The sequence below is a fragment of the Gopherus flavomarginatus genome, chromosome 10 (genome assembly GCF_025201925.1).
Source record: "Gopherus flavomarginatus isolate rGopFla2 chromosome 10, rGopFla2.mat.asm, whole genome shotgun sequence".
Lineage (NCBI taxonomy): Eukaryota > Metazoa > Chordata > Testudines > Testudinidae > Gopherus > Gopherus flavomarginatus.
In genome coordinates, this window is record NC_066626.1 from 64,325,758 (window position 1) to 64,339,141 (window position 13,384).

The 13,384-nt window shown below is 43.7% G+C and overlaps 1 protein-coding gene across 5 annotated transcripts in view; it reads right to left on the reverse strand.

The window, feature by feature from the left end:
* The window catches only part of ACMSD (aminocarboxymuconate semialdehyde decarboxylase), a 94,455-nt gene that overhangs the window by 9,178 nt on the left and 71,893 nt on the right, over window positions 1-13,384 (reverse strand). For all 5 annotated transcript variants that reach the window (XM_050916036.1, XM_050916034.1, XM_050916037.1 and 2 more), the window contains one exon: window positions 10,497-10,669. In XM_050916036.1, coding sequence (XP_050771993.1) covers window positions 10,497-10,669 — 173 coding nt within the window. The remainder of the gene's footprint in view (window positions 1-10,496; window positions 10,670-13,384) is intronic.

Genomic DNA, 13,384 nt, shown 5'->3' on the forward strand with positions numbered 1-13,384 from the left:
AAGGTTAAAACAAAAGAAATAGTATTTTTTGACTCACCTCATACAAATACTGTAGTGCGATCTCTATCGCAAAAGTGCAACTTACAAATATGGAAATTTTTTTGTTACATAATTGCACTAACAAAACAAAACAATATAAAACTTTAGAGCCTACAAGTCAATTCAGTCCTTCTTGTTCAGCCAATTGCTAAGACAAACAAATTTGTTTACATTTACAGGAGATAATGTTGCTTGCTTCTTATTTACAATGTCACCTGCAAGTGAGAACAGGCATTTGCATTGCACTGTTGTAGCGGATGTTGCACAGCATTTATGTGCCAGATATGCTAAACATTTGTATGCTCCCTCATGCTTTGGCCATTATTCCAGAGGACATGCTTCCATGCTGATTATGGGTTCTGCTTGATAATGATCCGAAACAGTGCAGACTGATGCACATTCATTTTCATCATCTGAGTCAGATGCCACCAACAGAAGGTTGATTTCTTTTTTGGTGGTTTGGGTTCTGTAATTTCTACATCAGAGTGTTGTTCTTTTAAGACTTCTGACAGCATGTTCCACACCTTGTCCCTCTCAGATTTTGAAAGGCACTTCAGATTCTTAAACATTGGGTCGAATGTTGCAGCTATTTTTAGAAACCTCACATTGATTCCTTCCTTGCATTTTGTCAGATCTGCAGCGAAAGTATTCTTAAATTGAACAACTAGGTCATCATCTGAGACTGCCATAACATGAAATATATGACAGAATGCGGGTAAAACCACAGAGCAGGAGACATACAATTCTCCTCCAAGGAGTTCAGTCACAAATGTAATTAATGCATTTTTTTTTTTAACAAGCATCATCAGCATGGAAGCATGTCCTCTGGAATGGGTGACCGAAGCATGAAGGGTCATATGAATGTTTAGCATATCTGGCAACGCCAGCTACAAACAGGGCCGTCGGGGTGGGGGGGAAAGAGGGGCAATTTGCCCCAGGCCCTGGGCCCCGCAGGGGCCCCCCACGAGAGTTTTTAGGGGCCCCGGAAAACTCTCGCGTGGCCTGGGCCCCTGGAGCTTCTTCCGTTCCGGGTTTTTGACAGCAATTTGGCGCCGGGGGGTGGTCCTTCCACCCCAGGACCTGCTGCCAAAGTGCCAGGTCTTTGGTGGCAATTCGGCGGAGGGGCCCCCCACCGCTGAAGACCCCAGACCCCCTGAATCCTCTGGGCAGCCCTGGCTACAAAAGTGCCATGCAAATGCCTGTTCTCACTTTCTGGTGACGTTGTAAATAAGAAGTGAGCAGCATTATCACCTGTTAGTGTAAACAACCTTGTTTGTCCTAGCAATTGGCTGAATAAGAAATAAGACTGAGCGGACTTGTAGGCTCTAAAGTTTTTTGTTTTGTTTTTGAGCACAGTTATGTAACAAAAAAAATCTGTATTTTTAAATTGCACTTTCACGATAGAGATTGCACTACAGTACTTTATGACATGAATTGAAAAATACTATTTCTTTTGTTTATCTTTCTTACAGTGCAAATTTTTGTAATAAAATATAAAGTGAGCACTGTTACTTTGTATTTTGTGTTGTAATTGAAATCAATATATTTGTAAATGTAGAAATCATCTGAAAATATTTATAATACATTTCAACTGATATTCTATTATTGTTTCACAGTGTGATTAAAACGGCAATTAATCGTGTTTAATTTTCTTAATTGAGTTAATTTGTTTTGAGTTAATCGCTTAAGTTAACTGTGGTTAATTGACAGCCCTAATTGCTGGTGATTAACCTAAGTGGACATTTTTACTCAAAAGAACTGTAACTATAACGGAATTTGTTTCACAGTAACATAAGACCTGAAACTTAAAGTACCAGAATCTGAAAGAGCATCAGGCTTTTCTTTTTACATTGGTGACTTTATGTGAGAAAGTATCTGAGGAAAGAGAGTGTCAATATATGAAACAAGTGAGCTTGAAACAAGGTTTCAGTAGTATAAATATATACCGAGGAAAGAGAAAGAGACAGGTTTACTCTTGCTGGTGCACAATTATATCTCCTGGCTCCAGCCTTGTGCCCCTTCCTAGCAGGACTCACCCCAAGGGAGACAGCAGGGGAGGCTTTGGCTGAGAGGAGGCAGCTTTGCATTCTTCTGAGGGCCCTGTAGTAGCCTACCAGGAAAAGGTCATGTGGGGATGCACTGAACTATTTTATTCTGTGGCCAGCCTGGTGATGCCCCTGGCCAGCACTGCGCAGCTTCTTGTTCTGCGCTGGCCTACTGTATGCTGTCTGGTGGAGGGGAGGCTGCCGCAACTTGCATTACTGCCTGCTCCCCTTCCACCTAGCAGATGTTGTACCTCTGGAGTTCTCCCCTGGGTTAATTGACCTACGTTGTGGGCTCTAACTGAGAAAGTGCACAGGGAATTTTGGAGGGATGGAGTTAAAGATACATGACTCAAAGCAGTTTCTGGGTTTTTAATGTTTAAGGGCTGCAAGCCAGCATAATAAACTCCAGGCGATAGCTGTCCCGCAAAGACATTAAGTTATGCCTATGCATATCTATGCATGCACCTGATGCCTTCTCAGCCTAGTTTCTGGCTATGCACTGGAGATTTATTTGTCCTACTTCTAACTTTCATCTGCAAAACCTACAGTGTCATACTAGGCCCCTTATCACATTGTTTCTCTTTTTGTTTTGAGCCCAGCATGCATTCATTTTACATTTACTGTATTCCTAGTGCTCATGGTTAAGACGATGATTTTGTCACAGAGGTTGCAGAATTCACGGAATCTGTGACTTCCAAAGACCTCTGTGATGTCAGCCCCGAAGCTGGGAGTTGCAGAGTCCTGCCACCTCCCACAGCGGCAGGGAGCTGTGAGGTATCCCTACCGCCTGAGGCAGCAGGTACACCACAGCTCCCAGCCACTATGGGGGCAGGGGGATACCCGCAGTTCCCTGGCCACCACGGTGGGGTAGGGGGGCCCCCGTAGTCCCTGGTTACCACAGGGAGGGCAGGGGGACCCTGGCAGCTCCTCATTGCGGCAAGGCAGGGGGACCCTGGCAGCTCCCCACTGTGGTGATGGCAGGGTGACCCTGGCAGCTCCCTGCCATGGCAACAGGGGCAGGAGTGATGCCTGCAGCTTCCCACTGCTGCAGTGAGGCGTGGGGACCCCCACAGCTTCCTAGCCACCATGGCAGGGGGACCCCCCCACAACTCCTCACAGTGATGGCAGCAGGGGGACCCCTGCAGATCCCCTCCACCATGGCTGGGGGCAGAGGGACCCTGGAGCTCTGAGCCCCCATGGGTGGTAAGAACCAGAGGGCTCCCAGCCACCGGCAGCTGCTGCAGTCTCTTCCCATTTTATCATGCATATTTTTAGTAAAAGTCAGTGACAGGTCACAGGCTTCCGTAATTTTTCATTATTGACCTGTCTGTGACTTTTACTAAAAATATCCATGACAAAATCTTAGCCTTACTCATGATTTCATTGCAAGTGTTGCAATATTTGGTGGTGGTTTTTTTTTTTTTTATGTCCTAGCTTCTGGAGACAAGTGATTATGTGAGAATTTCCACTTTAATTTAAAAAAAAATAAAAAGTAAATTCCCAACACCATATGGGTGCAGAGAAAAGTTTTAACACATGACCTGAGTGCACCTTAACAGTGCACAGATCAGAAGACATTGGAAAAGAACCCAAAATTTGTTATTTAAAAAAACCCTCGTGATTTTTAAGACAATTTCATGATTTGGGGGATCTGACAGTTTTTGCAATGCTTGGGTTTGGCAATACTGCAATAGGAAGCCAAACTACCATTTATTTAGGTCCAGGTTTCATCCCCTTTACTCTGTAAGTAATCACATTGGAATCAGTGAAATTACTCGTGGAGCAAGATGCAATTCAACATGAGTAAGAGTGGCAGCATTTGGCCTTTAGTGTCTCCTTCAGAAGCTTGCCTTTCTAGTTTATTATATATTCACTTGCTGCCTCCTATACCTGATAGAAATTATCTCAATTTGTTATGTGTTTAACAAGTTCAAGCAAAATTTGGATTCCACAATGTTTCATGAAATTTTATCAAAAGTTTTCTGAAAAAAAAACGTGCACTCCTTGCTTCCCCTTCGTGCCATTTGTGCTGCTTTGGCTGAGGAGTCCCTTGTGTAAGGGAATTCCCAGCTAGTGTAAAGCTGGTGTGGCAGACTCTTTGTCACCTGCTCCTGGCCCTCTCAAGTGTGGGAGGCATGCCAGGGATAAATGGGGTGGGTGTAATTGCTCTTACGAGGCCCATTACAAACTTATGCAACATAAAGCAGCACTGAGGCTGCCCATTTCATTCACTAAAAGCAGCAGCTGACTCTAATATGGTCCATACCCCCTCACGTGATGATTGCCTGTCCTGCTCATTCCCTCTGGAGCACTTGGTATTGGCCACTGTTGGAAGACAGGATACTGGACTAGATGGACCATTGGTCTGACCCAGTATGGCTGTTCTTATGCCTTGCATCTCGCTGGGTTTGCTGTAAGTCCTGCACCTCCAGCAAGGAGTGACATACTGTGTGCGGTTGTTCCAGTTCTGGCTATCAAGAACTGTCATAAAGATTGGCCACACAGGGAGTAAGCAATGGCCTAAGCACTCAGTCCATCAATTGTTGGAACATAGCTGCCGCCCTGTGGAAGCCAAAGGGCATGGTGCAAAACTGGTAAAGCTTTTCCCAGGACTCAGGCATCAAAGGGATCTGCCAGTACCATTTTGTAAAATCCAGAGTAGTGATATATCTGGCTGCTTCTAGGCATTCCAACAGTTCATCTACCTTGGGCATTGGGTATGCATTAAATTTGGATAGAATGATAAGTGTGTCTTCTGGTTTTGGTACCAGCACAATAGGATGCCTCCACTCATGGTGAGACTCTTCTCCTCCCAGAGATCTAGCATTGCTTGTAACTCCTTCCAGACAGTTTTCCATCTTATCCAAGGATGCAGCTGAGGGGTGTCCTGGACTCGTTGCTCTCCTCCTGTAGCTATGTGGTGGTAGATCAGGTGAGTTTGTCCCAATAAAGCTGAAAATACTCAGGGGAAAAACTTGACCAGGTGCTGTGTCTGGGGTTTTTGTTCCGGTTGGAGATCTTCCTCCACCTGTGTGACCTCAAAACTCTGGATCACGGTGCCTGGGGACCTAGTTCAGGGTCAGGAGGATAAGCAATCACTCTCTGTTCTTCCAAGTCTTTAAAAGGTTAATATGGTACAGTTGTGTCTCTGTTCTCTTTCCCAGCTGTCAGGTCTCATAGGCCACTGGACCCACTTGTTTTACTGCCTCAAATGGTCCTTACCCTCTGACCAGGAATGTAGACTCCAGACTCTGTAGTAGTAACAGCACTCGGTCACAAGGCCTAAACACACACAGATGGGTGGCTTGCTTGTACACCATTTATTGGGTTTGTTGAGTCTTTCACAGGCTCTGTTTTGCAAAAGTAACTAGAGATTTACACCTCTCATGCAATTGCAAGATATACTGGACCACGTTTGTGGCCTTTCCCTCTGAGCTCAAAGTCAGGCCATTGTTTTACCAACTGAGGTATAACGATATGACTTCACTGTTGACCACTGCCATCTGGTGGTAGGCCTGGCTCAGTGTCTGATCATTGCTTTGTACTCATATGAAATCAGTATTTCCTGTTAGATGATACACTTCCTGTGGGGGTGTTGTCTTGGTGTCTTTCAGGGTGAGGGCAGGAGGAGGATCTTCTGGCTGGTTGGAACTCTCTTCTCTTGAGTCCTCTGCTTTGCCTATCACAACCATTCCTACCGCACCCCAAAGCCCTTTTAGTCTACAGAGCCAGTGTGGTCCCTTTGGATGGATGTTCACCATATTATTTTAGGCCTCCCTGAAGTATTCCCAGTCTCACTCCAGGATTTTAGGTTAGGCCACAGTTGCAGCTAATCCTACAAGGAGGGCTCCCATATGTTTCCCCACAGACAACTATACTTGTGTAGTGGGATAGAATCATACTTCACTATATATACGCTAGAGAAGAATGATTTCTCTAGGTACCACTGACAAATGTGGAAAGTATTCCAAGGGACAGATTCTTCATTCTTCAGAATTTCATTGAAATCTGCTTTTTGAGAAGTTAATTAACTTTATGTTTTAAGCCTTTCAGTCACATATGAGTTTGCAACTTCTATTCCTCTTCTGCTTGACTCCTCCAGTGCAGTCTTTAAAAATAAAATTAGCCAACCCAGAAAAAGGATCTGGAATCTCAGCAACCTCCAGAATGCTGAATCACCCAGTTGCAAGTCACTTAAATCTACTGAATGAAAGCATAGCATTTCTCACAGTATTGTAAAAGGGAGAGGAAGAAGACACCAAATGGTTTTACACTTGCATAATCAGGGGAAGAAATCTGGTAACATTAAAGGAACAGCTTAAAATTAAAGGGCTAGGCTCAGTCTCTTGTGCTGTAATAATATTGAAAAACTATGGAAATATACCAGGGATTAATATGCCCAACTAAATTAGTTTATTATTATAAAATTAGGGTAAATTGAAGGTTTGGAGAGATTTTTGCAGAAAAGAAAAGAACTCAGTGGAGTAGTAAGTGAAAATGCAGGGGCTGCAAGTCCATAAATCTTTGAGGCAAAACGCAAATGGGTCATGAACCTGAAGGTTGGATCATATGTACTAAAATCTTGATATCTATTGCAAAAATAGATGCATTGGATCAAAAAAGTATCACAAAGTGCAGTAGAAAAGCCTGGATAGAATGTACATGTTTTATTATCATCATTTGTATGGTAGCATCTGTGAGCCCCAATCTAGGATCAGAGCCCCAGTGCTAGGCACTTTACAGATAAATAACAAAAAAGACAGTCCCAGCTCCAGAGAGCTCACAACCTACATGCACTGAGCCTCATGGGGAATATCTGTGTGTCAAACATGCCATAGGACTAGCAGTTCTGCTGAGAATGCTATAACATGCCTATAAACAAGGACAGAGTTGGGGAAATTCTCCTCAAAGTTATACACAAGGAAGCCATTGGAGGTGGCTGATCCTCTATTGCACAGTGCTTTTAGCAATGCTTTTGACAAACAGCCTGGTGAGGGTTTGTTTTTTTTGTAATAAACCTAGGTTGCATGGTTTCAGTTGTCACCGTGGACTTTTCATACAGCTCCCACTGTAAATCTATCTCTAGAGTCTGGTGACTTTAACAAGCTACTTGGTCTTTACTCTGTCTTTACTCAGTGGAACGATAGCCTTTTATGATGTGAAGCTTTGTGTATAGAACTCTCCTTATATTATTTTGGGTGGTTAATTGTGCTATCATGTTGCTGAGTCTTTTGGACATCTTTGAATGGTTAAGTCTGTCTCCACTGCACAGACACTGTGGGGGAGCTGCATGCAGGAGTAAGGACTCACAAATGGTGGGTATCCTGACAGAGGCCCTGATCCAAAAGTCCATTCACTTCAGTGGGTTGTGGACTGTGCTCAGAATGCATAGTTAACTGTAATCAGTTGCTTCTTACATGTTGTTCTTTTTCTCTGCCTAGTAAAAAGACCCCTGTGCCAGCTATACAATCTATTAATTAGAGCTGTCTGCACAGACATCTAGTGGTGAAAGTTGGTAATTAACTAGCTTTTTAGTGTTTGATGGAGAGAAAACATTGGCCACGGTGTGCCTCTGAGATCTGTATGTGGAAGGAGCCCTTGTGGAAGCAACCCCCTCTTCCCTGGGGAGGGCACTGTGAGGGTCCAGTGAAACATGCTGTGAGGGAGCAAGCAGTGGCTGGGACAAGGAAGGAGAAGGCATAGGCTGTATTTACAGTGCCCCTCCATGGTGGGGATTCCCCTGCCAGATGCAGAAGCCCTTTGTGGGTTCCAGAGATCCACAGCCCACTGATACAGGCTTTCTGTATGGATGGCTCTGAGCTCCTGTAATCCCCTGGGATCCATATAGATCCCAGGTTTCATGGAGTTTGGATGCTATCCTCTTGCCTGCTTCCAGGGAAAGTCAAACATTGCACCCCATAGAGTAACTGGGGAGAAAACTCATTTGGCTGTCTTCTGCAGGCTTGCCTGTGGAAGGGACTATTCAGTCTCACTAGTATTTGGGACATTATAGTTCAGGGTTGGGTTTTTTGTCCCATACTCTTATTTAAACAGGTAGCTACTATAATATTTCCTTTCCTTTCTGCCATGACAGTTAAAATATTTAGCATTTTGTTCTGTTTAATATGCCATTCAGGATTTTCCCTGAATTGCCTTTAGTGATTTTCCAGCTTATTGCTTCCCAAGCAGAAATACAATTTATTTTCTCAAATAAAAGTGTTTTTATGAAAACACTTGGGGATTATTTCTTAGGGTTTGGGGTTCTTGTGATGGTTTTAACTCAGGTGAGTATTCTCACTGAAGTGAATTGTTCACAATCCATGGGAACAAGGATGACAACAATTTGCAGTATTGGGCCCATTATTTCTAGAACTCCATGAGGCAGAACTCTCAACTGATGTAGACAAGTATAGCTCCATTGGCTTCATGGAGATATGCCGATTTAGACCAGCTGAGGTTCTGAGATTATATTCACTGGCTGAAATCCTGGTCCCATTGAAGTAAATGGCAAAACTCCCATTAACTTAACTTCAATGGGACCAAGATTTCACCCACTGTTTAGTCAGGTGTTAGTATTTTGTACCTTGTTAATATGTTTTGTACATCCACCTGCACTTCTGATCCCTTTGGCTCCAACTACATTACAAAAAGAGCCATGCTAGGGAACCCTTTTTAAAATGGTTTCAGATATAAACATGGGGTACTTCTCAGGGATGTTCAGAGGCTTAACTTTTGTAAACTACTTTGAGATCTTCAGATGGAAGGTATTTTGGAAGTGAAAATTAATACTTTATATATGCCAAATATTAGGATTAATTTTATACAATGAGGACTTGTTAAGAAATGGTCAAGTTTCAGCTGTGAACGGTCTTCCTTAAGTATGTTGTGGAAGGCCAATCTCAGTTGAAAAATAACTACTGGATCCAGGGGTGAAAGTAGTTTAAAGGACATACTAGTATGCCAGAGTCCTGAGCAGGGCGGGGCCTCAATGGGAAGAGGCGGGGCCTTTCAAGATTTAAAGGCCTTGGGGCTTCGGCTGTGGCTGGGAGCCCCAGGGCCTTTAAATCACTCAGAAGCTACCAGCTGCAGAGGTGGCTGAGAGCCCCAGGACTCAGGGATGAATTAAATGGCCTGGGGCTCCAGGCGTGGCAGAGCTCCAGGCCCTTTAAATCACTGTGGGACCCTGGGGCCGCTACCCCAGGGTGGCAGGGCTCGGGGCTAAGGCTGAGGTAGCGGCGGCAGGGTTCTGGCAGCGATTTAAAGGGCCAGAGGCTCCAGCCGCTGCGGGGAACCCTATCTATCCATCCACCTGCACTTCTGTTCCCTTTGATTTAAAGCGCATCTGGAGCTCCAGCAGTTGGTCTTGGGCGGCGCTTTTAAGGGCCTGGGCTCCCCGCAGGGACTGGAGCTCCAGGACCTTTAAATCCACACCTGAGCCTGGCTGCCGGAGCTCCGGAGGTGATTTAAAGGGCCCGGGGCTTCCTGCAGTGGCTGTAGCCCTGGGCCCTTTAAATCACCGCCTGAGATGCTGGTCCGGTCCAGCATGGCGTACCAGCTCTTGCCGGTACGCCATACTAGACCATATGGTTTACTTTCACCTCTGACTGGATCCTAACCAGTGGTGCAAGTAAGCCGGTATGGTCAGGCACACCATACTATTAAGACATTTATTGCTGGTATGCCATACCGGAAAGAAATATTCCAAGAATGAATTGTAGAGCCCTACATGGATACAAATTTATACCTGTGGATGCAGATATCCATGGATAAAAATTGGTATCTGCTGAACCACAGGGCTCTCCTGAGAACTGCAGTGGCAAAAGGAGCAGAACGTGGGGCTGACACTCCCCATGCTGGCAGCTCTGCTGGTGTGGCTATCCCATCCCCAAACCCGCCCTCAGCCCTATCTTCTGGCGGGGCTGTAAAGACCCCAGACAGGAGACTGAGCTGTGTGGAAGGGCTGGGGGAGGCTACAACCATGCCAGAGGAGCTGCTAGCATGGGCTGCTGGCTCCTGGGAATGGTGGCCCCACGTTCTGCTCCTTTCACTGCTGTGGTTCCCAGGAGAGCCCTGAGGTTCAGCAGATATCAATTTCTATCCGCCGATATCCACATCCATGGGTATAAATTTGTATCCCTGCAGGGCTCTAGTTACAGAACATTTTTTGTGAGGGCGGGTGGAGTCAGGGGTCGGTACAGTACTGGTAAGAGTTAAAATCTACTTGCACCACTGATGCTAACTAGCCACTTGGATTGGAAGTATCTAGCTGCCAAAAGGGGGCTGAAATAATTTTCTGTTTGTGTCCATATCTGAAGCATAAGATTCCCACTCGAGTTCTTCAACAAAGAACTGAACGCAGTATGACTTACCTGGGCATATCAGCCATATATCCTAGGAAATGTTCCAACTCACCTCTCCTATTACATCGATTAGCAGCTTTAGGGCCCGAGGATCATGAACAAGTGAATCCGTGTAAAATGAACCGAGGTATTTCTTTGGATCAACTTTATTATCCACAGCACACAAATCAGGGCGCACATTGAATCCATGGGAAATACGCCCTAGTGTATATGGGAAAGCACCACCTACAAGGAGGTAATTGTATTGAAAGTGGAAATTATTTCTTTGCTTTACAAAACCTGAAAAATCAGGAAGGAAAAGAGTTAATTTGTCAACACAGAGAGAGAGGTTATTGTGCAGCTATATAGAAATTAGTATCATATAATACTCAAGAGTGAGCAAGACATCTTAATCACAAACAAACCCAGGCACAAAATGTAATAAAATGGTGAAAATAACCATCATTCCATTAACGTCAATAGAGAAACTCCAATTTGCTCCAGCAGAAGATTTGGCTCCAGCGTTGTAAGAATTGAGCCACATCGATGGCTAAAGATTGGCATATAGTGTTCCTGACCAGGGATTGAGACTAGCAGGGGGGAGAGGGAAAAGGGGGCAGGGAAGCACACTCATTGGACCAACAGTGGCTGGGGGTTGTAGATGATTTTGTCAGCTTATTTTGGGTAGCGAGAGTGTTTACTGAACTGCTCATGATCGCCCCTTCACAGCCAGCTCACAGTAACTGTACAGTCTTAAGACCATTTTATAGTGGCAGTGGAACCAGCACACAAAAGTTTTTGCTAGATGCTTGGTGAAATCCTGGTCCCATTGACTTTAATGAGGCCAGCAATTCATCCATTGTTTTCTGGCTGATATAGACACGCCTTTGGAAGACATTATCAGCCCTGTCAGCTACATGTTGTGAGATAGGTAGTGTGGGAGGATGGAGGCAATTTTAAGTGATGGCACAGGGATAAGTGCAAGCACTACAAGATTTGATGGACAGAATTACTGGGCTTTCATTTGTAAGAACCCTGTTGGTCAATGCAAGTAAATTCTTCATGCACTGAGGGAAGAAATAGACATATCTGATTATTACATACATAAAATACATGCCAAACAGTTGTACATCTTCTATCCACTTAAGTTCAATCAAATATCAAGCAAACTGAACAGTTTCCTAGACCCTGCTAGGCTGGATCTCTAGTCCTTATGATTTTTAAGGAAAACCTTTGAAATATGAACCCAATGTAAACTGAAGCAGTGATGTCTGTCTCAGCTGGTAGACAACCTGAAACTATTGGTCCTTGGGAAGTTCCCCTATCCGTATCAACGAGTGTTAACACTGAAGCTCGAACAATAATAATTTAAATATCCATATTATCATCAATTTCACAACAGAGCAAAACATTCAAGGAAAAAGAGGGAATATCAGTTTCTGAAGATCTGCAAATCCTACTTGCATGGCATCTTGTTTTGATGTCTCACTTTTGCATCTCAAGAGGACTGAGTCTGGTGTGTAGGTAGAATTTGTGAGAATACCCACACCCCAAAAAATAATATACTCATTGACAACCATTATTCAAGTGACATGTGTCAGCTCTTGCCATGAGACGAAAGTCTCTCTGTTCCCTTCTCCTCACATTTCCTCCCCAGCTGTCCAGTCTCTCTCTTCAGGAACATAATTTCAAAAGAAAATTGCTTCCCATTGCATGTCAAAACAGAAAAATGGCCAGGTCAACAATACACCAGAAAACAGATGCGCATCTTTAGAGCTCACCAGATTTCATATGACAATATGAGCCATACTGCAAAGTTATCCTGGTCATAGATTTTGTACCACACAGCAGGCAATCCAATGTAAAGGTACAAAGTTAGCCATGAGGGCTTCATTATGGATATGAGATATGGCTTCATGTCTTTTTTTCAGACACAATCCTGAGAGCAAAATCACAGCTCTAATTAGAAGAGCTTTCTATCTTTTTTCCATTTTTAACCTTATTAAAAAAAACAAACAAACCTTGATATAAAATGGCACTTTAAACAAACAAGTGGAAGTAACTACAACATTGACATTTCTGCCTTTGTCACTGGAGCACAATAATATTTGAGAGCTTAGAATAGCACTGTGGGCAAAGTTTCTGTAATCGCTACAAACAGCGATCTGTCACCTGCATTTTAGTTTGCTTCCTTTATTGGTATAAGCTTTTCTGTATTTCCCTCTGCTCCTATTGTGTGCCTTTTCTGTCTTCTCTCTTACAAGAGCAGCTCCTTCCTGAGTATATCTGAGTTGGTGCAGGCTTCTGATTTTGTTTCCAATTTACTCTCAGCTCAGATTTGAAAAGGAACTAAAGAAAGAAATTCTGAATAAACAACTCACCTTCAGCTCTTCTGATGTTCTCTTTGCCAAACAAGTTGCCAGACAATGCTGAAGAGGCTACACCTTTTCCTTTTCGCCACACCATCCATAAGCATTTTGCTCTTATTAGCTCATCATAAATGCATAATTAAGATGGGCTATTAAAAAGTCTTACCTAGAGTAAGTAATTTGTGGTGACTTTTAATTACTCCTTTTGGTTAAATCTGCTGTGTGGTCATACTGAGTCCTAGTGACATATCAAAACATCAAGGACTGGACTCTGCAACCTTTTGTATTCAAAACTGCATTGACTTATCTGGCTTGGGTTTTGAGTGAACATTTTTTGTCAAAAAACTAGTCTCTTAAAGGTGCCAATGAGAAGCTTATTTTCAGAAAGCAGAAGGTACCGAGAAGTATTACACAAAGGCTGCATGATCCATTGCTTGTGATAAATTTTGTGTTATCCAATCTGCATATTTCAAAAGCAACCCACAGACTCTGGCCTCACTCCAAATCTTTCCTCATACAAAACTCCCACTGACTTCCAAAAGGGTCAGTAGGTCATACTGGTGAGTTCAAACCCAAATATCAATACTGATCA